This window comes from Panthera onca, chromosome B2 (assembly GCF_046562875.1).
Source record: "Panthera onca isolate mPanOnc1 chromosome B2, mPanOnc1 haplotype 2, whole genome shotgun sequence".
Taxonomy (NCBI): Eukaryota; Metazoa; Chordata; class Mammalia; order Carnivora; family Felidae; genus Panthera; species Panthera onca.
In genome coordinates, this window is record NC_138343.1 from 95,714,965 (window position 1) to 95,739,709 (window position 24,745).

General features: G+C 39.8%; 2 protein-coding genes across 6 annotated transcripts in view; one reads left to right on the top strand and one right to left on the bottom strand.

Moving 5' to 3' along the window:
• RTN4IP1 (reticulon 4 interacting protein 1) overlaps positions 1–24,745 on the bottom strand; it is a 151,783-nt gene that overhangs the window by 31,591 nt on the left and 95,447 nt on the right. Inside the window, exons 1-4 of one of the 2 annotated variants that reach the window (XM_060616297.3) lie at positions 17,251–17,967; positions 7,110–7,261; positions 6,036–6,104; positions 5,024–5,148 (exon numbers count right to left, since the gene is read on the bottom strand). In XM_060616297.3, the coding sequence (XP_060472280.1) occupies positions 5,024–5,148; positions 6,036–6,104; positions 7,110–7,261; positions 17,251–17,527 (623 nt within the window). In that variant the 5' untranslated portion in view covers positions 17,528–17,967. Of the gene's footprint in view, positions 1–5,023; positions 5,149–6,035; positions 6,105–7,109; positions 7,262–17,250; positions 17,968–24,745 lie in introns of those variants that run through there. The other variant, XM_078447179.2, reaches the window with a different exon arrangement.
• The window catches only part of QRSL1 (glutaminyl-tRNA amidotransferase subunit QRSL1), a 46,524-nt gene continuing 39,803 nt past the window's right edge, over positions 18,025–24,745 (top strand). For 3 of the 4 annotated variants that reach the window (XM_078447178.1, XM_060616293.2, XM_060616294.2), the window contains exon 1: positions 18,025–18,174. In XM_078447178.1, coding sequence (XP_078303304.1) covers positions 18,151–18,174 — 24 coding nt within the window. In that variant the 5' untranslated portion in view covers positions 18,025–18,150. The remainder of the gene's footprint in view (positions 18,175–24,745) is intronic. The other variant, XM_060616295.2, reaches the window with a different exon arrangement.

The window sequence follows — 24,745 nt, forward strand, 5'->3', positions numbered from 1 at the left end:
CACATTAATAAACTGTGTTTCTCTTGTTAATGTTTTATTACAGAGGTCTCAGCAGAGAACTCAGGTAGAGGGAAATGATTTTTCCTTCTGTATTAACTACGATCCATTAAAATTTCTGTCTCTTTCCATTTCTACACCCTCCTTTACACTTCCCCTCTTGACCGGTAACACGAGATTTGGCTGAAGGGAACCAGGGAACTAACAGGGTTCAGGACATGCTAGCCCAAAGGGAAGGGAAGTGCATTTGGAAATACATTTTGCGATGCAGTTTAAAGTCCTTTCTGAGTAGAGTTAAGTTATGGCAGGCTGTTTCCTGCTTAAGGAATGCCTTCCAGGAATACTCCTACTTCCCACCAATTTAGCACAACAAAGCATCAAGAACCTGTTGTCTTATTATGATAAGAGGGACGTATCACAGTAGCTGGCACTGGATTATGCAAGTAGTGAAGGAGAAAAATGGTTAAAGAAGGTTTGAGATGTGCAGAACCAGAAGCTAGTCTGTAGAAAGTTCCTCCAATTAAAAGACATGTAAAAACTTACAACACACCACTAATACATTAATTCTTAGATCAGGACCCACAAAATGGAGGCTACCCCAAGGCCTGGTCCACGTCAAATCTAAACCTAAGTAAGTCTGCCCTTAAAAAGAATGCATCACTGTCAAGGAAACCAAACACTGATCACAATCCTCCAACTCAGCTTTAGCTAGCTGACCTTACTAAGAAATAGGCCCTGCTAGCTTTATCAGGAAATCACTGACCTCCTGGCCAACCACGCCATTTCCGTGCTGCCTCTTCCAATGCTCTATGAAACTCGCTCTTGCCCAAAATCCTTCAGGAAGAATGCTCCCCTGCTTGAGAGGCACTGTGCTCCCCAATCTATGGCTTGTTTCCCCTTGAACACAGGATAAACGCACTAGCACACTGTATTATTTTTGTCATTTAACACTGCTACCAGGAAGACATCAACACCAAACTAACAAATGAGGGCTGTCAATTAAAATGCAAAAGCATTTGAGGCTTACTCACTGCATGAGAAAACTTGGACTCCCTAGACATCTTACAGCTCCCACATTAACGAAACTCGGAAGACATTTTTCCCAGTTTGATAACCATCCTAAATTTTACAGGACATGAACAATGAGTTGTGCCGTGGACGGGGAGACAGCAGAGTTCAGAAACAGTATCAGGTTTTGGCTTAAGGGAAATGCCAGTTAATGGACATTAGGAATGTAGAGAAGAGCCAGGATGGCGGTCAGGAAGTCTTGTTTTGTACCAGGTGAGCTTCAAATATGAAAAAGCCATCTAACTGAAACTCAGCAGAGAGTTTGGGATTAGAAACAGATCTGCAAGCTTCCATAATATACACAGAAGCTGGGAGTAGGTGAGAGATCTCCGAGAGACAGAGAGTAATGATGGAGTGGACACTGGGAACACAGTAACAGTTAAGGACTGGAGAAAGAAAGGGTCCTCTAAAAATTACAAGAAATGGTCAAAAAGGCAAGAAAACTAAAGGAGTCCAGTGTCCTGAAACCATGAAAAAAGTGAGTATTAAGGAAGTGGTTAACAGTGCCATATACTTCACGAAGATCAAATGATAAGAACTGAGAAAGATCACTGGTTGGCCACTTAGTCAGCTATGACCCCGGTGAGAACAGCTGCAGCTGAATGGCAATGCTGGAAGCTAAATTACGGTCACTGAGGAGCAAATGACTTCTCAACTTCCCAAGATATTATCCTAGTCACCCAGAAAACTCGTCTGCAAAACACAAATTGCCAGGAGAGAATTTTCTACTATTTCTTTAATTGAGCCCTCCTGGGGCTCCAGGGGGTCCAGAAGCAGAGGCAAGATCCATTTGCATCACACCAGCCAGAGTCTCCACCCTCCCTCTCCTCTTCCTCCCAGCCCCAAGATTTCTTCACAAAGGAGCAAGTAAAGGGCCGGGGTTTCTTTCTTCTTCCCCCTACCCCTCTAACCCTACCACCCAGTCAAGTGCAAATGAAAACCCGAACTCCACAGGGGTGGCGGGAGCGGAGACAGGGAGAAATAGGTGGGTGGTCCAGTGAAGAACAGGCAGAAGGCTTCTGAAAGAAGGAAACTGTGTTATTACCGATATAAGCACAGTGGTGGTAGTGATGGTGGGGGATAAACCCGATGTTTTTCAAGTTGCAGCCTGTGTAATTCTGTAACAGAACTAATCAGACACACAATTTACAATCATAGGACAAAATTTTACTGTCAAAAAGCCTAATCAGGTAAGAAACAGCGAAAAGCATTCCTAAATTCATTGCATTGTATACACAATTTAAAAGTGAAATTTATTTTGTAGAAGAGGAATGGTTCAATTTCTAAGACTTTCTAACACTTCTGTCAAACAGAGTGAAGTACAACTTTCCCTGTAAAAGATGAATTTCAGGTAGAGCATGAAATACGCAAGATGTACCATGACACTACCAATAAATAGAACATCAGACTGAACTGCTTTCAAAATATACCTGGTGTAACCACTTTTTAAAACCTGTCTATCATCTTGAGAGCCCTAGGTTATCTATGTTTTCCAACTTAATAAATCATGAAGAAACTATGGATGGGCTGGTAACAAAAAAATCACTTCACCTGACATTTTCTAGTGCTATCAAAGTGTAGGCATAAATGACATTTTGTGACATCAATATTAAACTATTACCTTGGTTAACTGATGCTCAGTTGTTGCAGAAATACAATTATATAACAAAAAAGGAAAAAGTAAACACATTGAACTCTTAGAAAGCTTGGTCTTAATTTCAAAAAGCTGTTTGTTATAAAGAAATCCTATAAAATCTTCCAGGGTGCTGATGAGTGTTTTTTTTTGTTTTTTTTTGTTTTTTTTTAATTAACCAGTTAGAAAAACAGACTATTAAGACCCCGTTAACAAACACTGACCTGCTTTACTGCAGACTAAAACATGCCTCAATGCCAACAGCTAATAGAGAATAATTATGGCTTAGAGACACTAAAATATGCTCCCCCATTCACAATGAATAGTCAAACTGAAAAAAGCCACTCTGGACACTGGAACCTCTGAATTGATGTATAGTAAAATCCCACTCTCGTCAGAATTTCTTCACATAAAATTTTTTATAGTGCCTTAAGATGCTCACATCACTCATTCAATTCCCACAAATAAGGAGTGGAAGAAGTGGGCCATTATGACCACTTCAGTAGACAAGTTTCCTAGAGCACCCAGGGGCCAGGTCTCATTACCACTTGGAACAAAGGCATGCTACAGGTCAGGTCACCAAGTATGCGGGGATGCAGGAAATTCAGGAGATGAGCTAGGGAGGCTCTTTACAGTAGATTTCACTCCAGTGTGGTTAATATGTGGCTAAATCAACGAACACACCCAACTGAATATACAATATAATGGCCTTAGAAGGTATAAAACTTCCCACTTCTCAGAGCTCCCCTAACAACCTGCCCCGTCCTACACCCAGTGCGTTGGAGGAAACTGCGCAAGACTGGAAATGGCACACACATGGTCACCTCATTAGTCGGCAGCAGAGTTGGAGAACAGGACCTGGGCTCTATTTCCCTAGTTCCAAGCCATTACTGCTTAAACACAAGGCAACGCAGTACCAAGGAATTACCCACAAGGCTTGTAATAAAATGGGGCACAGATCCATGTACCTGAGAAGAGGCAACTAGAGTTGTTTCTAAATTGTCTTCAAGATACTAAAAACAAGTATGTGTGGAGAACCCTGAACTGGCAAAAGGAATGAGAGCTCTCTAACCATAGTGCGCTTATGGTCACGCAGGCACAGAAAGTCTAATGTTTTTAAGGAAGAACAGAACAAAATAATAAAGCATCAATGTCAATGCAGAGCCTACAGTAATAATAAAGATCTAAAAACCCTGAATTTTGCAAGGTTATTAATGAAAACAAACCATTAGAAAAATCTTTGTGGCCAGACTAATTTACTTTAAACAAAGTAGTTGACCTAAATGGTAACTTCAAAAGCTTAAAAAATAAACAGGATTGACCTTTAGAGTAAACACCTGCCATGAATTCTACAACAAAGGGTAGCACTTCATTAGATGAATCATCTTCACACTGCTTTCAGAAATACAGCTATTAAGCTTTCATTAAATTCAATCCTTTATAACCCAACACATTAAATGTAAAGGGTAAGGTTTCAGAAAAGTATAGTTATTTTACCTGCACAATTCTTAGTAATCAAAAAACTCATTTTAACTTATTAAAAATTGACCTATAGCTCTCTCCTTTATCACCATCATTAAATGGTTCTTAGTCTCTCCTTTTCTCACCAAAAAATAAAATCAGTATCCCCTATCGGGCCAACTTTCTAAAATACAAAAAAATACAATCTCATTGCTCCTAACAGCAGCCACTATTTACTGAGTGCCTTCCATGGGCCACAATCTGGGCCACTAGTTTTACTTGTGTTATCTCATTGAACCATTAAAACAAAACTCACAGAAGAGAAGTGACAGAGGGCGCCACCCAGCTAGAAAGTAGCAGGGTCTGGATACGGACTCAAGTACACCGAAGACATTTCTACTCACTGCTGTTGCTAACTCAAACAATAAACACTTTGAAGCACAAGAATTGACCTAACGGATGCCAGGCACTGAGCCTAAGAGAACTTAAGAATAATCAACAGTGTTTTGCAGTCCCTTTATATCTGGTCTTTGGAATACAATATGCAAGTGAGAGAGTAAATCCTAGTAGAGGTAGGAAAACAAAACAAAACAAAAACACCTGCACCTTCACAGCATTCTTCAGAAAATGTATAAGATGATCCTTAAAACTTTTAAGGAATCTAATAAAAGCTAGGATCTTCTTTGCAGAGATTCACATACGAAATCACACTATTTAGGCGATTCACACAACTAAAGTTCACCTACATGTTTCCATTTAAAAAATTTTAATTCCCATTTGCTCGGGCTAAGAATCAACACAAGAAAGTGGAACCTGACACAAATAGAGTTGAAGGGAGGTTTAGATGTCACAGTTGATACTTACCGTTTTCCTGTGCAATTCTTGTCATTCAGGCCGCCAACCTTGTGTATGGCAGACCAGGCTGTGAGAGCCACATACGGCAAAGAGGCAGCTTGAGTATGAGTGAGTGATTTGGGCTTCAGAGAGACCTAAATTCGAAGAGAGCAGTTAAAAATAAGCAATGACTTGCAAACCTATAAACACAAGTAAACACACTTACCTGTGTAGGAATCCAACTACTTTCATAGATAAGTCTGTAACATTCTACCAGGTTCAGTGTTTACTGCATGCCCTCCTCCAAGATTATCCCTAAGGAATATTCTCCTAATGACTCAATCTACCTCACAGAGGTTCAGTAATATTTTATAGGCTACATTATCAGATAAAGCAGCTTAATTCTTCATAAAGAGACCACATTCAATAATCCCATTAGTCCTGAGTATACCCAGAAATAAATCCAAATAAACCTTGAGCCCTCATAAACACATTCTAATTTGTTTCTGAGATCAGCTGTTTCCTTTACTCCCATTTAGTGGAAGATAATCTTTCCAGACTTTCTCTGATCTCAGTAATACCCCCTTTTCCCTTCCTGCCCTGCCTTCTGTAGCCAATTTGCTCAATGTTAACCCCTTTCTATTCAAATCGTCAAGCTCACCTGACTGTATTCTATTAGACTGTTTTTAAAGTTATTTAAAACAGCCTGATACTCCCATGCTTCTGTTGATGATTAATCGGTATGCTCCATTTGGTATATTTGGTTTCAACTGCTCATACTGGGTAAAACTGAGAAACACAGCAGGGCTTCTCAATCTCACTCCAAATCCCTGCTCCACGGGAGACAAAGAACCGCTTTGGCAGGCAGTGTTACTAATGACATGAAATTCTTTTTTACTCTTTCAAAAGTTCCTCTTCTCTATCTTCAAAACTACCCATAAAACAAAAACCTGATCTGAAAAACAACCAGTTATTTCAGAGATATTTGTCAGTCTTTGTTTATACTTTCTAATGGCATTTCAGCACAGAGTTGGTGAGTTACCTCATTCCCACTGACTACAACAAACTCTGACAGAGTGCCTTGTTTCCAGGGAGGAACTGCAGCCCAGACCTGAAACACACAACTTCATTAGAAACATATTTTCTGACCAGAGCTCAGCATGAGGGTTTTCCCCAGTAACAGACCCCATCCTGTGAAAAAAGCACAAATCAGCAATATACCAAGCAAAAGAGTTATTTTCACATAATATAAATGTAGTACGATTCTGGATTTATCAAGTCCAACCACATTGGAAGCAGACGCCAGTAAATCCTAGTGTATTTACTGACTACTTGGAGTACTAGTAAGAGCACAGTCTCTGGGGCTTGAATTCTGGCTCCCGTGCTTACCAGCCGTGGGGCCTCTTTATAGCTTGGTTTCCCCATCGTGTAAATGGTGCCTAACTACCTACTTCATTAGGATTAAATGTGTTATTTTATGAAAAGCAACTAGAACAGTGTTAGCTATTATTATGAGCTCATGTTAACTTCTTGGTATAAAAGTTCAAAGTGACAAATGACAGGTTATTATACCAAACTTTAGCTATTTTAAAACCACCTAACCCATAGGGTAGAAACTGTCATTTAAAGACTTCTTCCAGGGCAAAAAAAAAAAAAAAAAAAAGCCCAATCCTACATATTTTAAAGTATGTAATTCTTAAGCACTAGATTTAGAAAGTTCAGGTACAGTCAAGCTATTTTTTGGCTTTTTTTAGTTTTTTTTTTAGAGAGAGAGAGAGCATGAGCAGTAGAGGGAAAGGGAGAATCTCTAGGAGGCTCCATGCCCAGTGTGAAGTCCAATGTGGGGCTCGATCTCACAAACCTGGAGATCATGACCTGAGCCAAAATCAAGAGTCAGACACTTATTGGCTGAGCCACCCAGACACCTATCAGTCAAGCTATTTTTTAATTGTTTGTGAAAAATGTAACAACAGAACCAAGAACATGAAGGTTCTGGCCAAAGTTCAGTATACTTGTTGAAAAGAAGAAAAAAGGTCAAGGACACAGATATGCGAATTTCATTTTGCTTCTTTTGGAAGTATATTTAGAAAAAGAAGAGTGACCACGCAGATCTCACCTCATCTCCAGGCTTGAAGTACCTCACATCAAGTCCGCATTCCATCACCACCCCAGAGACGTCCCGGCCCAGAGTCAGGGGAAATTCTTCTCCTTTGGTTTTAATATGTAGAGGATCACGTTTCATATTTAAAGCCGTAGCTCCATAACCACCTATGAAATACAATGTATCCGTTGCCTCCAAAAGAATGGAAGGATTTAAAAACTACTACAGGGTTACAGGCCACATACAATTCTAGATCCTCAAGATGTAGATTATAAAATAATCAACCTTACAATTTTTTTATCATCACATGCAAAAGCACAAAAACAATGAATGATCTTTTCAAAGAAAATTATATACTTGGAAAGTTATAACCACTCGTTAAGCTAAAGGTACCAGTGCTCAAAATGTTTTTGAAATTCCAATTTTGAAGTGGTCTTCAGAACTTAGGGAATTTTCTTTTACACTTTTACTCTGTTCTTTGAAGATGGTTTCTCTTATTCATTCGTTAAAAAAAATTGGTTTTAATGCTTATTTTTGAGAGAGAGAGAGAGCATGCACACGTGTGTGCACATGAGCGGGGGAGGTGCAGAGAGACAGGGAGACACAGAATCCGAAGCAGGCTCCAGGCTCTGAGCTGTCAGCACAGAGCCCAACACAGGGCTCAAACCCACGATGCCCAAGACCATGACCTAAGCCAAAGCTCAACCGACTGAGCCACCCAGGCACCCCAAATCATTCGTGATCTTTTTAAACAACAAAGTCATTTGGTGCCAAGTCTGGTGAAGAAGATAAATGTTAAAGCTGTTTGAAGTTAACAAATAGGCATGGGTCTAGTATTTGATACGGACATTGTCTAGGAGTAATGTTCCCCATGTCCCAAAAAATGTTTCCAGAACATCTTTGAAATAAGTACATAGATTCAGGAGTTGAAAAAAGCCATTTGACTGCATCTATTCTGATACAAGTCAAGTTAACTGCTTTATTATACATGGTTTTATTTATTTTTTTAATATTGACATAAATATCAGCTAACTAGAGCTGAAAACATTCTAGTAACTTTTTTGTTTTAAACAAATTGGCTACTCTATCTATAATAACCCAAAGTAGTTTATTACAAAATTTCAACATATAAAATGACTTTTCTAAGACACGAAAGTATCTGTTATTGCCCCTATTGCTTGACATTTCTGAGAACATTTCTGCTAGGTGAGTTTCTTCAGGATAAGCACTCTTTCTGCCTTTCCAGTGTCATGTACCACATTTACGCTCCCAAACCACTAAACCTCTCCGTAAGACTCCTCTTTCTTCCCCATCCACCCACCCTCAGTGGTAGCACATTAGATCCTAAGGATGAGAAGAAACTAGCAACAGAGACTAAGAAGGCTTGACTGGTGAAGAGGGGTCCTGAAGAACAAGGGAAGAGGGTCATTTCAAGAAGTCAAATGCTGACAGGGAAGACGGTTTTTCAAATAAAAAGTTGCCAAGAGGTTTTTCAAAAAAACCAAACAACTGGATCCAACAACATAGCAGTCTTTGGTGACCTTGACAGCAGTTGCTGTGGCATGGAGTGCTCAAAAGAGAACGGGCGGTGAAGAACCAGAGACCTGAGACCATTCAACTCTTTCAAATAGTTTTGCTCTAAAGGGGAGCTAGAAATGAAACAGTGGTTGGAGGGATGCAAGTGAGATGGAGAGAGGATTTTTGAGTGTGTATTTTTTTCCTCTTTAAGAGGGGAGACATAACAGCAAGACTGTGTGCTAATCAGAATGATTCAATGGAAAGGCAAAGACTGATGATACAGTTACGAATTTTTGAAACCGTGCTCCTGAGATGATGAAAGGGGATGGAATCTAGAGGAAGACTGGCATCAGATAAGAGCAATGACAGTTAATCCATACAGTGGGAGGGATGGTAGAAGATCCAGGGGGGAGATGACAGGTGGGTGGCCTGTAGAAGTTGTTTTTCTAATGAACAAAAAATCAAGACTATGGGAGAGAGTGTTTCAAGGTTGGGATAGTCCCAGAAAACCTAAGCTGATGGCGATCATGCCAATATTACACATTTGCCATCTGGCTAATTAGGGGTGCACGCTGTCAGGGGGGAAAAAAAGCAACTTCACATGTAATATTTATGGAAGTCATGTTTCACTTTTCCTGTCTTACATCCCTTTTCCATGCCTAAAACACAATTAAACAATTATTCTCTGAAAGTCCTATGTGGTCTGGGCAACAAAAGTGGGTATTTAGCCATGTCAGGGTGTAGCTGCTGTTGCAAAGCTGCCAAAATTCTTCGGTCCCTTCTGAGGTACAGAGGCTGCAGGACAAGGCTGCTCAGGTTTCTTGGTCACCCTGACATGCTGATGCATCAGCTGAGTAGCACTGGCTCACTGCTACTACTAGCTAAACAAGCCCCAAATCCAGAATGCAGCCGGTAGCAAGTGAAAACCTGCTAGGTGACACAAAGGAATGGGGGCCCTTCGGAGGCCCATTGTTAGAGATTGTCAATAAGGCTCAGGAATTGGGATGATGTGGCAATTTCATTCAAAATAGGAGAGATAAGAAGTTTCCCAAACAAAAATTAAAGGAGTTTGTGACCACTAAACCAGCCCTGCAAGAAATTTTAAGGGGGACTCTCTGAGGGGAGAAAAGATGAAAACAAACAAACAAACAAAGACCAAAAGCAACAAAGACTAGAAAGGACCAAAGAACACCACCAGAAACTCCAAGTCTACAAGCAACATCATGGCAATAAATTCATATCTTTCAGTACTCACTCTAAATGTCAATAGACTAAATGTTCTAATCAAAAGACACAGGGTAACAGAATGGATAAGAAAACAAGATCCATCTATATGCTGTTTACAAGAGACCCACTTTAGACCTAAAGACACCTTCGGATTGAAAGTAAGAGTACGGAGAACCACCTATCATGCTAATGGTCAACAAAAGACAGACGGAGTAGCCATACTTACAGTCTTTATTTTAAAGTCTAGATTGTCTGATGTATCAAGAGATGCAAAAAGGCATTACATCATAATTAAGGGGTCTATCCACCAAGAAGACCTAACAATTGTAAACATGTATGTGCCAAATGTGGCAACACCCAAATATATAAATCAATTAATCACAAACATAAAGAAACTCATTGATAATAACACCATAAGAGTAGGGGACTTCAACACCCCACTCACAACAATGGACAGATCATCTAATCAAAAAATCAACAAGGAAACAATGGCTTTGAATGACACACTGGACCAGATGGACTTAACAGATATATTCAGGACATTTCATCCTAAAGCATCAGAATATACATTCTTCTCCAGTGCACATGGAACATTCTCCAGAATAGACCACATACTGGAACACAAACCAGCCCTCAACAAGTACAAAAAGACTGAGATCATACCGTGCATATTTTCAGACCACAATGCTATGAAACTCGAAATCAAAACACAAGAAAAAGTTTGGAAAGGTAACAAATACTTGGAGACTAAAGAACATCCTACTAAAGAATGAATGGGCTAACCAAGAAGTTACAGAGGAAATTAAAAAGTTCATGGAAGCCAATGAAAATAATAACACCACAACCAAAAACCTCTGGGATGCAGCAAAGGTGGTCATAAGAGGGAAGTATATAGCAACCCAGGCCTTCCTAAAGAAGGAAGAAAGGTCTCAGATACACAACCTAACCTTACACCTTAAGGAGCTGGAAAAAGAACAGCAAATAAAACCCCAAACCAGCAGAAAACAGGAAATAATAAAGATTAGGGCAGAAATTAATGCTATCGAAACCAAAAAACAAAACAGATCAATGAAACCAGAAACTGGTTCTTTGAAAGAATTAACAAATTGACAAACCACTAGCCAGTTTGATCAAAAAGAAAAAGGAAAGGACCCAAATAAATAAAATCAAGAATGAAAGAGGAGAGATCACAACCAACACAGCAGAAATAAAAACATTAAGAATATTATGAGCAATTATACGCCAATAAAATGGGCAATCTGGAAGAAATGGACAAATTCCTAGAAACATATACACTACCAAAACTGAAACAGGAAGAAATAGAAAATTTGAACAGACCCATAACCCGTAAAGAAATCAAATCAGTAATAAAAAAATCTCCCAAAAAATAAGAGTCCAGGGCCAGATGGCTTTCCAAGGGAATTCTACCAAACATTTAAAAGTTAGCACCTATTCTCTTGAAGGTGTTCCAAAAAAATCGAAATGGAAGGAAAACTTCCAACTCTTTCTATGAGGCCAGCATTACCTTGGATCCAAAACCAAACAGAGACCCCACTAAAAAGGAGAACTATAGACCAATTTCCCCGATGAACATGGATGCAAAAATCCTCAACAAGATATTAGCCAACTGGCTCCAACAATACATTAAAAAAATTATTCACCACGACCAAGTGGGACTTATACCTGGGGTGCAGGGCTGGCTCAATATCCACAAAACAATCAATGTGATTCATCACATCAATAAAAGAAAGGACAAGAACCATATGACCCTCTCAATAGATGCAGAGAAAGCATTTGACACAATACAGCATCCTTTCTCGATAAAAACCCTCAAGAAAGTAGGGATAGAAGGATCATAACTCGAGATCATAAAAGCCATATATGAAAGACCCAACACTAAGATCATCCTCAGTGGGGAAAAACTGAGAGCTTTCTCCCTAAGGTCAAGATATGACAGGGATGTCCACTCTTGCCACTATTATTCAACATAGTATTGCAAGCCTTAGCCTCTGCAATCAGACAACACAAAGAAATAAAAGGCATCCAAATTGGCCAGGAGGAGGTCAAACTTTCACTCTTCGCAGATGACATGGTACTCTATATGGAAAAACCAATGAGCTAAAAATCAATGTACAGAAATCGATTGCATTCCTATACACCAACTATGAAGCAACAGAAAGAGAAATCAAGGAATCGATCCCATTTACAGTTGCACCAAAAATGATAAAATACCTAGGAATAAATCTAACCAAAGAGGTGAAACATCTATACACGGAAAACTACAGAAAGCTTATGAAAGAAATTGAAGACACAAAAAAAAAAAAATGGAAAAAAAGACTCCACGCTCCCAGATAGGAAGAACAAATATTGTTAAAATGTCAATACTACCCAAAAGCAATCTACATATTCAATGCAATTCCTATCAAAATAACACCAGCATTCTTCACAGAGCTAGAAGAAACAATCCTACAATTTGTATGGAACCAGAAAAGACCCCTAATAGCCAAAGCAATCTTGAAAAAGAAAACCAAAGCAGGAGGCATCACAATCCCGGACTTCAAGCTGTATTACAAAGCTGTAATCAAGACAGTATGGTACTGGCACAAAAACAGACACTCAGATCAATGGAACAGAATAGAGAACCCAGAAATGGGCCCACAGATGTATGGCCAACTAAGCTTTGACAAAGCAGGAAAGAATATCCAATGGAAAAAAGACGGGTCTTTTCAGCAAATGGTGTTGGGAAAACTGGACAGCCACATGCAGAAAAATGAACCTGGGCCACTTTCTTACACCACACACAAAATAAACTCAAAATGGACGAAAGACCTAAATGTAAGACAGGAAGCCATCAAAATCCTTGAGGAGAAAGCAGGCAAAAACCTCTTTGGCCTTGGCCACAGCAACTTCTTACTCAACACGTCTCCAGAGGCAAGGGAAACAAAAGCAAAAATGAACTATTGGGACCTTATCAAGATAAAAAGCTTCTGCACAGTGAAGGAAACAATCAGCAAAACTAAAAGGCAACGACAGAATGGGAGAAGAAATTTGCAAATGACATATCAGATAAAGGGCTAGTATCTAAAATCTATAAAGAACTTATCAACCTCAACACCCAAAAAACAAATAATCCAGTGAAGAAATGGGCAAAAGACATGAATAGACACTTCTACAAGGAAGACATCCAGGTGGCTGACACATGAAAAAATGCTCAACATCACTCATTATCAGGGAAATGATGCATCTCAGAACCACAATGAGATACCACCTCACACCTGTCAGACTGGCTAACATTAACAACTCAGGCAACAACAGATGTTGGCGAGGATGCAGAGAAAGGATCCCTTTTGCATCGCTGGTGGGAATGCAAGCTGGTGCAGCCACTCTGGAGAACAGGATGGAGGTTCCTCAAAAAATTAAAAATAGAACTACCCTACGACCCAGCAATTGCATTACTAGGCATTTATCCAAGGGATACAGGTATGCTGTTTCAAAGGAACACATGCACCCTAATATTCATACCATCACTATCAACAATAGCCAAAGCATGGAAAGAGCACAAATGTCCATCAATGGATGAATAAAGAAGATGTGGTATATACAATGGAGTATTACTCAGCAATCAAAAAGAATGAAATCTTGCCATTTGCAACTGCATGGATGGAACTAGAGGGTATTATGCTAAGCGAAATTAGAGAAAGACAAAATCATATGGCTTCACTCATATGAGGACTTTAAGAGACAAAACAGATGAACATAGGGAAGGGAAACAAAAATAATATAAAAACAGGGAGGGGGACAAAACAGAAGAGACTCTTAAATATGGAGAACGAACAGTTACTGGAGGGGTTATGGGAGGGGGTGATGGGCTAAATGGGTAAGGGGCATTAAGGAATCTACCCCTGAAATATTGTTGCACTAGATGCTAACTAATTTGGATGTAAATTAAAAAAATAAAAAATAAATTAAAAAAAAAAGAATTGGGATGATGTGGAAAATCCTAATCTGTCATCAGTTTGTGACTTTAATCCCATCTAAGGAAATCAAGCTTTGTTGGGATGATTCTGTTGGCTATATATATTTTTGCATTTATTTAGCCATTTACAGGATTTATGATTTTATGTCCAATAAAAGTGGCTATCTCCAGAAAAACAGCCTGTCTTCATCTTTCAAAATAGACAGGTCCTTGCATTCTTGTCAAGGGAAACAAGTGCTTCCTACAGTTTATAATCTAGTACTCATTATTTTATTTCCCCAAGCTACCATTTCAGCAATCTTCTGCAACAACAATCACACATTCCGCGCCCCCCGCCCCCTACAAAAAAAAAAAAAAAAAAAAAAAGGATTCATGAGCAGGAAACATGGTAACTTACAAATAATATTACCTGGTTAAATTATACAAAACTAAGGTGTCTCAAGAATACTATATACAAGTAAAATGTGTCACAACATTACATTATTAAATAGCAGCCAAGAAAGTCCCGATCTAACCAACCTACTGAAATCAAAACATACACAATACAAATTGTGCGTGTGCATTCAAAGAAATGAAAAGTTAACAGGTTGAAATGAAGACAAAATGTACAAAGTACTCAAGGTTAGGACACCACTAATTTTAGTGTACAACCTTAAGTTAAAATGAAAATATAAAATGACACAAAAATAATGACTGAATGACAACTACATATGTGAAGCACTAAAACAGGTAGTAGTTGACACAGAACATGAGATCTACCTTCAAAGGATTTATAATCAAAGGGGATGGCAAAACATACTGATCATTGGGTATAAACCTTCCACTTAAAGGCATAGCCTATAAAAACTATTATCTTTATACCCTATGTAAATGAATAAGGTGAAACACTATTTCCAACTAGTAGCAACTCTTCAGAACAAACAAAAAGAATACAGATGTGGATTTCATGGGACAATCATAGTAAAGACATTTCAATTCTCCCGTAACAGAGTTTCTAGCTACAAACACTTTTTGAATCTAAGTATTTCCTCAAACCCCCTGCCCACAAAGAAATGTGTAATAGCTATTCCTCACATTGTCTAGATTGGTACTGTCCGATAGAAATACAATGCAAGTCACATTAATTCAAAATTTCCTAGTAGGCACTAAAAATGAACAAATAAAATTGATTTTCATATTTTACTTAATATAGTCAAAATATTATCAGGTCAATATGTAATCAATATAAAATTGAGACATTTCACATTCTTTTTTTAAAAATTTTTAATGTTTATTTTTGAGAGAAAAAGAGAAAGAGAGAGAGAGAGAGAGAGAGAGAGCGCACTCAAGGGGGGAGAGGGGAGGAGCAGAGAGAATCGCAGAGGCAGGCTCCAGGCTGTGAACTGTCAGCACAGAGCCTGATGCAGGGCTTGACCTCACAAACTGGGAGAGCGTGACCTGAGCTGAACTTGGAGGCTTAACCGACTGAGCCACGCAGGCACCCCAACATTCTTTTTTTTCTAAGTCTTTGATACCAGTGTGCGTTTTACACTAACTGCACATCTGAATTCAGATTAGCCACACCTCAGCTGCTCACCACCCGCCTGTGACTAATGGTTACTATACTGGACAGCACAGGTCTAAATATATTCATTGAGTTAAAAATATCAACTTTAAAAATTGGAGTCAAAAGATCTAAAGACCAAGAGGGCACCAGGCTGGCTCAGTCAGTAGAGCATGTGACCCTTGACCTCAGAGTTGTGAGTTTGAATCTCATGTTGGGTGTGGAGATTACTTAAAAATAAAATCTTTAAAAAACAACAAAAAAACCTAGACTGTGAAAGTGTGCTTTATTTCCCGAATCCAGCAGTTTTCACACCCCCAAGATCTGTGGAGTCTAAGTCCTTTCCTTTCAACTACCTGCAGGAGGCTGGATTTTCTTCACTAACTTCAAATGATGTATTGCAACAGATTGAATACAGCCGTTCATATGAAAATCCACCTGTCTTATTAAACCAGAAGGCACAGAGATAAGCAAACGTGTTAAACAATGCTATCCTTCTTATTCAATTTTTTTCCTTATTTTGGAAACTAGTTATTTTTCATTGTAAACACTTTGAAGTAGACCCTACACTCTGTCAACCACCACCTTTTCCAATGCTTCACATATGGACTCGTCTCTCATTTTATGTCATTTTATATTTCTGCCCTGATTTAAATTTTGTAATGTCAACACAAAAGTTCACTGCATTTTTAAATGAAAATTTAAAATTTTCTCTAATTTCTAATAAGGTAAATACTGACAGCTATAACTCACATAAACAAAAGCCCATTTTAATTATTAATAGACTAAAGAGATCTCAAGACCAAAAAGCTTGAGAATGGCCATCCTAATCTATCACACAGCTCCTGGAAAATAGGAGGAAGAAATGAAAAGATGTCAGTCTCAACACTTTCATATTTCTCTATAAATTCCACAAAATGATTCATTCTATCATTAATGCTGACTTTGTAATTGGTTTCTATGAACCAAGAAATTGAACTAATCACGCACAGTTCCCATACAGTAACTGTTATGAGGCAATCTATGTTGCACACAAGGCCTTCAAAACACAGACTCACGGTTAAAATAAACTGCATATGGCAGCTTATTTAGAACATGGAGGTTAACTAATCATCTCAAGAGATTTTTATGTTTTCAGAAGACATGGAGGAGTTCCCGCAAGCAATATTTTTGTCATTATTTTCCAAAAGTTAAATTCACAAAGGGTAATCAATCTTTTTGGCACTATAATAATTGCAAAGCGTACATAATTTTAAGGAATATAGTGCTTTCCAAACTTTGGCAATATGCCTCAGCTGAAATTAAGATGGTAACATTCCCATTTAGGATGAAGCATACAGGAAAGGGTATTTTAAAGGGCGAGAGCAAAAATCCAACAGCAGAAATTAAGTACTGTGTCCAAATCCTGGCAACCTGTTCTGTTTTGTCCACTGGACCAATAAAGACAGACAAGAATAGTGAGAGAGCAGAGAATTATTATAAAAATGCAAATTTTGAACTGATGTGAAAACGTAATCATACCTCCAAAACCCACAGTGGCCCTCAGAATACACAAAGTTCCCCGGATGATATACCAAAAAGTTAGCTGTGGACCCCAAATTAGCTCAAATCCCAATCCTCACTGTAAAGAGGCATGGAAAAATTTCAAACATATATTTGCTTATATTTTGTAGAAGACTGAAGTATACCATGAACACTGCAATTTCAAAAACCTGAGAAATAATATGTGCTGAGATACTGTCAAAAACCCAAATAATTCCTTTGTATTAACCAAAGAGCTGTAGTCAAATAACATCTTTTAAAACTGACCCCTGATGAAATTCTGAAGAAAAAAAAAAAAGAAAGAAAGAAAGAAAGAAAAAGGGAAGGTGGAATGTCTTCCGAAAACTTACTTCTCATATTAACATCTATAGGATTTACACTCGCGGCGTGAACTTTGATAATAACTTCATTTGGATAGTGTATGACAGGTATCATCATGTTCTGAGTAAATCGAAGCACCTCGTTCTTTCCGTATTTATCTATCACCCAAGCGGGCATGACGGTGCTCCTTGGAGAGGTAGTACTAATCTTTTTAACTGAAGGCTTTTGTACAGCATGGCTTCTCCAGAAGCAAACCGCAGTACATGCATTTCTTCTAAGTACACAGGTTTTCAGCAGAAGTTCCATCGTAAACAGTGGTTGTATTGTGGGCCCTAAGTAAAATGCATTTAAATTGGCTCAAACTCTAACCCCTAAATTAGGTCAATATCTGCAAAACACACTGGCTGATTTCAAAGTTGAGAATTCAAAATAGAAGTCAGCCTGCCTAATGGAGCAACTGAAGGAAGAATACGGAATTATTCTGCTCTTCCCATTTGAAAATCTCCAATTAGCGTTCCAGTCAGTATTCTGTCATTCTCTTCCCTCCTTACACCTTCTCCCCTTTGAAAAACAAATACAAAACCCCTAGAAGCCAGCCCTGTCCCGGAAGCCCCCGGCAGGACAAGCAAACCCCGCTCAATTACCACACGCTACCAAGAACCTGAGACTCCCCGACTCCCTCCGCGACCCTAGCCCCGAGTCTCCTTACGACCCTCTCTCCTTCGCAGCAGGAGTTGCTTTGCGGCGCCAACCAATCACGTGCAAAGATAATTTCCCCGGGCTGCAATTCGACCAATCTAAGTACTCGATGTTGAAACGGTCAGTGACGGCAAAGATGGCTGCGCCCATGTAATACCGGCGCGGGTGTTGACCTTTTTTATTCCTCCTTGTCACCTTGTCCCTGTGGTGGCAGGCTGGGCACGAGGACCATGCTGGGCCGGACCCTCCAAGAAGTGAGTGGAACTGGCTGTTGAGGGCCCAGGGAGGTCAAAAAGTTTCGCGGAATCCGTGGACAAGGAGCCCCGGGGTCTGACCACGCATCTTGGTCAGCCTCGGCCGTCTCCTTTCCTGGAACTGGGTGGGGGCTTCCGACCTTTGGGCCATTCAGCTGTACTCTCTATACCCGTTCTGGAGTTACGACCTCAGCAGGGGAGGCTTACGCAGCACGGAACGGTGCGGTGGAAGTGTACCCTGGCTTCTTTCAACTAGACGTTTGCTAAAAGCTTGGGTCAAGCCCCTAGTGGATGGGCTTTGCTGGTCCACTTTAGTCCCTCTTCGGCTCCCTACACTCATCTAATGCAGTTATCGCTTAAGAAGCCCGTGAAATCTGTACTTTGCAAAATACAAACGAGTAATTTTTAGTCCCCCCCCCCCCCCCCCCCGCCCCGTTCCCACTTCCTTGATAGATTCTTTAGGCTTCAACTATCAGTAAGATAGCAATGATTCTCTCACCCGTGTCTTCCATTTCCTGGAGCTCAGTTTTATACTCTAGGCTATGTTTGTAAATGCCTTCTGGACATCTCTTCAAAATGCCCCATAACAACCTCAACTTACTTTAAGGAAAGTTGACTTCATCATTGTAATAGGACCACTTCTTCTCAACCTCCACCTTAAAAAACAAATCAAAACCTGATTTCTGAATTCTTAATATTCTCTTTTTAATGGCACAGCTGTTATCCCAGTTGCCCTTAACATTCTTCCTCATCTGTCATATCCAATAAATCACTAAGCCCTGTTAATTCTATTTTGAATTTACCTCTGGAATCTGTTTTCTTTGCTTCCTCTCTGCTAAGACTTCAGATCTCCTTGCTTTCTGGCCCAGTATCTCTCAAACTTGGGAACTGTCTGCAGGCCCACTCATATAAGAATCCTGTCAGGCTCTTGTTAGAACCACAGCTGTGTCCCACTTTGGGAGCTCTGTGATTTGCGGCCCAGAGTATATGGTTTAACCAGGGCTCCACGTGAATCTGCTAATAAGTAGGGATTTAGGACCTACCCTGCCTTCCATTTTCCTGTTGTATTTTCACCTGGGAAATCTTTTTATCTGTCCATGTGGTAGCCTTTTAGAAAGCTGTAAATTACAATAACAAAAATGACAGGCATTAAATAATAAATAGCCCTTACCCAAAGTGCATTAGTGTTTTACCATCTTATATTACACGTGGTCTCTACTATATATTTCTGTACAGAGGCGCCTTCGTGGCTTAATCAGTTAAGCATCTGACTTTGGCTCAGGTCATGATCCTGCAGCTTATGAGTTCAAGCCTCGCATAGGGCTTCCACTCTCAGGGCAGAGCCTGCTTTGGATCCTTTGTCTCCCTCTCTCTGCCCCTCCCCCCCTCTCAAAAATAAATAAACATTTAAAAATTTAAAAAAATAAAATTATAAAAACAAAACATTATTTGGTAGTTATTTTCCCACCCCCAAAAGTATCTTCTGTCCACTCCATGTTTTTTCTACATCATTGTACTGATATCCCAAATTCTACCAATTAGAAATTAATTAATTTAGTACACATTCTCTTTTAAATATGTAAAGACGCCTGGGAGGGTCGAATGATTTATTCACCCATTGTTGTGAATTACAATAGTTCAATAAAATTTCTCTCCCTCACATAGTTGCTATAATCAATTGAAGAAAGGGAAAATTTGCTGGGGAGGAAATTCGGGGGAGGAGCTGGGAACTATAATAGAGTTTTGAGGCAATGTTGGGGACCTACGTAAGGCTTAGAGTAACAGGAGCCCTGAGAGGAGGCACTCAAAGGAGGTAACATGCCAAACAGGAGATAAAACTATTTGTAAGTTTTATGCAGGTACATTCAGGAAAGAGGAGTCTCACTTTTACCTTCCCCCTTTGTGGCATGATCCCACTGTTTCTAGGAGCCAGACACCAGGCTAATAATACTAATCCTAAAGTTATTAATTATATATTCAAGAGGCTTCTTGGGAGTCTGCCTAAGAACCCTTAATTGTTCTATGGGAAAACAGATTCCAAATTTTAAACAACTCAGTTATTCATTCAATTAACATTTAGTGAACACCTCTGTGTTCCAGTCGTTGGGGATTAGCATTGAAGGCAAACAGAAGTTCCTGCACTCATGAAGCCTGCATTTTTATGGGGAAACAGGCATTAAATAAGTTTCTATTTTTTTAAGTAAATAATATAATTTCAGTAATATGAAGAAAGATTAAGCAGGCTACAGCGTGAGAAGTAGTAGGGGTGGGGGTGGAGCCAGATGGCTTGGAGTGGTTAGGAAAGGTTTCTCTGACTGCCTGGGTATATTTTAAAGAGACCTGAAGGATATGAAGGGTGAGCCCTGGGAGGGTCTGGAGGAATAGTACTCCAGCCAGATGGAACAGTAAGTGCAAAGAGTCTGCAGCAAGAGCAAGCTTGACATGTTCAGGAATTGCAAGAAGGCCAGTGTGCCTGGAGAGATGTGAATGAAGAGGAGAATAGTGGGAGATGAGGTTAGAGAGATAAGTAGGAGCCAGATCATGGACAACTTCTTAGGCCATGGTAAGGAAAAGCTCCTAAAGGCTATTCCTAAAGATATGGTCTACAAGAAAGCAAGTGAGGAAGCAGAAAGACCAGTTAGAAGGCTGTTGCATTGGCAAGAGATAATGGCAGCACAGATGAGGTGGCTGTAGAGGTAATGTGAAACGGGCGTTTTTCTTTAAGTTAGTTGCTGATGGATTGGATACAGAGTTTGAGGGAAAGAGAAGAATGAAGGAGGATGCTTAAAGTTTTGGCCTGGGCAGTTGGGAAGATGTTAACAGCAAGATCGGAAAGACTTGGCGCCTGGATGGCTCAGTCAGTTAAGCGTCCAACTTCGGCTCAGGTCATGATTTTGCGGTTGATGAGTTTGACCCCTGTGTCAGGCTCTGTGCTGACAGCTCAGAGTCTGGAACCTGCTTCAGATTCTGTCTCCCTCTCTTTTTGCCCCTCCTCCCCTCATGCTCTGTCTCCCTCTCAAAAATAAATAAACATTAAAAAAAAATGGGAAAGATTTTTTCCCACTTTTTTTTTGAGGTATAGTTGACATATCACGTTATGTTTGTTGCAGGTGTACAACATAATTTGGTATTTGTATACACTGCAAATTGATCACAATAAGTCTAGTTTTTCCCTGTCATCATATAAAGTTACATAATATGCAGTACAATATTGTTGACTATAGTCACCATGCTGTACATTATATCCCTATGACATTTATTTTATGACTGGAAGTTTACCTCTTGACCCTTTTCTCCCATTTTGCCCATCCCCTAACCCCTCCCTCCTGGCATCCATCAGTCTCTTCTCTGCATCTACAAGTTTTGTTTTTTAGATTCCACATATAAGTGAAGTCATACGGTATTTGTCTTTCTCTGTTGTCACAAATGGCAAGATTTTGTTCTTTTTATCTTACCATTTGTGACAATAGAAAGACAAATACCGTAGGATTTCACTTAGGTGTGGAATATATATAATGGACTATTAGGTAACCATATATTAGATATATATTAAATGAAGTGTGTGTATATATATATATATATATATATACACACACACATATATGCGTGTGTGTGTGTATATACACATACACACACACCACATCTCCTTTATCCATTCATCCATCAATGGATACCTTGGTTGCTTCCATATTTTGGCTATTGTGCATAATGTTCAATGAACATAAGGGTGCATATATCTTTTCAAATTAGTGTTTTCGTTTCTTTGGATAAATACCCAGAAGTGGAATTGCTGAATCATATGGTACTTCTGTTTTTAGTTTTTTGAGGACCCCCATACAGAAAAGACTCTTAGGAAGCATATTTAGAAGGAGAAAGTTATCAAGACTTCTGGGCATGTTAATTTGGAGATGCCTGCTGGATATGCAAGTGGAGATGTTGGTTAAGCAGGCGGATATAGGAGCTTTGGAGATCAGGAAAGCAGCTAGGTATGACGATATAAATTGGCCAGAGTATAGAAGATAATTAAAGTATGTAGACAGGTAAGAACGTCCAGGGAGCTGAGCACAAAAGTAGAAGAAGGCCTAAAACTTTCCAACATTTAGAGGTCAGCAATAGGAAGCAGAGCCAGCAAAAGAGATGTGAAAGAATGGTAGGTAAGGCAAGAGGGAAACCAAGTCTTGGTGTCCTGAAACACAAGTGAAAAAGCTTCAAGAAGAGAGTGCTCTCTTAAGTTGAATGCTGCTGAGAAATACTGTATACGATTAGGACTGAGCAGTGACTGCTGGATTTAGGAATGTGGAGGTTGCTAGTGATCTTGATACAATTTCTTGGAACATTGGAGACAAAAACATGAATGGAATGTATTAATGGGTACCAGTCAACTGGACACTCCGGCCTCAAGGACTCCCCTATACCTTCAGCATTTATTAAGACAATTATTTTTGAAAGACAGTTCTTTTTCTAAGTGAGCTTCTGATGCTGTCTGTAAAGTTAGTAGTATAGTGGTCCAGAGTGTGGGCTTTGGAAACAACAGCAGGCCTTGGTTGAATCCCCGCTCTACTTTCCAGCTTTGTGACCTCAGGCAGGAACTTTAGTTTTTTATCTGTAAAATGGAGGCAATAATATCAGCCCCTCAGAGTGGATATAAAGATTAAATGAAATATAAATCATTGGTGGGTGGGAGGATGTGGGAAATAGGTGATGCTCTTGCTGTGATGAGCACCCGCTGATGTATGGAATTGTTGAGTCATTATATTTTACACCTGAACTAATATAACGCTGTGTTAACTATACTGGAATTAAAATTAACTTAAAACTGGGCACCTGGGTGGCTCAGTCAGTTAAGCATCTGACTTCAGCTCCAGTCATGATCCCACAGTTTGTGAGTTTGAGCCCTGCGTCAGGCTCTGTGCTGATAGTTCAGAGCCTGGAGCCTGCTTCCGAATCTGTTTCTCCCTCTCTCCCTGCCCCTCCCCTGCTCGCGTGCTGTCTCTCTTTCTCTTTCTCAAAAACATTAAAAAATTAAATTAAAATTTAAAAAGTAAATATTTTTTAATGTTTATTTATTTGAGACAGAAAAAGGGGCAAGCACGACCGAGGGAGGGGCAGAGAGAGAGAGAGAGAGAGAGAGAGAGAATCCCGAGCAGAATCTCCGCACTCATAGTGTTCAATCTCCCAAACCATGAGGTCATGACCTGAGCTGAAATTGAGTTGGATGCTTAACTGACTGAGCCTCCCAGGTGCCCCTAAAAAAATAAACCTTAAAAAAAAAAAAGAAAGAAAGAAATATAAAGCATCTATAAAGCATCTAGGATGATGCCTAGCACTAAGTGCTATTGTTAACATTAATTTTGTTACAGGGACAAATTTGCTAAATTATATGTATTTAGAATTCTCTCTCCCCCTAGTTTCTAAGAAGAGTGATAGAAGATCTCTTATTTTTTCTAAGAAGGTGTATTGTTTTTTATTGCTGCCTAACAAATTAGTATAAACTTTCTGGGTTAAAATAATCTTATTATCATCTCACAGTTTTGTGGGTCAGGAGTCCAGGAATGGAGTAGCTGGGTTCTCTGCTCACAAGAGTCTCACAAGGCTGAAATCAAGGGGTGGGCCAGGACTGTGGTTTCATCTGAAGCTCAGGGTCCTCCTTCAACCTCATTGGTTGTTGGCAGACTCGATTTCTTTGCAGCTGTAGGACTGAGGTCCCCGTTTTTTGGCTGACCGTGTGGATGGTTGGGCGAATGAGCTGGGCGGACAGGAGTTGGAGGATAACTAGAATTGAGGTTTTGGAGGTTATACATATCTTGGTAATGACGTCGTCTGGGACGAGTTGATGACCTGAGCGAGGTGAAGGAAGAGTTTGCCAGAAATGAGGTTGAATTGAGAGGCCGGGTTTCAGTGTACATTTCTTGAAGCCTGAAGTCAACAAGAATAACAACAGGAGCCACTGTAAAGTAGACTAAAGGGAGCTAAGTGCTAAAATCTTTGATGAATGAAAAGGGGTACCAGGCAGACAGTAGGTTCACACCCCAGGAAGAATGATATAAACTCCTCCAAGTCCTGTACTTCAGATGAGCTGGGATTTTTGAGTGAAGAGGGAAGAGGAAGGCATTGAAGAATGAGGAGGATACTTGCCTGCACACTCTCCCCTCCCCCTCCGGACTCCGGTCCACGGTAGGTAGAAGCTAAAACAGTCATCTCTTGGGGCACCTGGGTGGCTCAGTGGGTTGAGCATCTGACTTCAGCTCACATCATGAGCCAGCAGTCCATGAGTTCGAGCCCCACGTTGGGCTCTGTCCTGACAGCTCGGGAGCCTGGAGGCTGCTTCGGATTCTGTGTCTCCCTCTCTCTCTGCCCCTCCCCTGCTCGCGATCTATCAAAAATAAACATTAAAAAAAAATTTTTTTAAGAAAAAAAATTAATAAAACAGTCAGCTCTTGAGAAAGCTGCAGGAGAAGCAGTGGCCTCAAGGAAACACCTATTTTCTATTAGAGAAAAGAAGTGCCAGGGAAAACAAATTTGGTTTTTTTAACAAAAACTTTTATGGTCGATTTTATCTCATATTCAGATA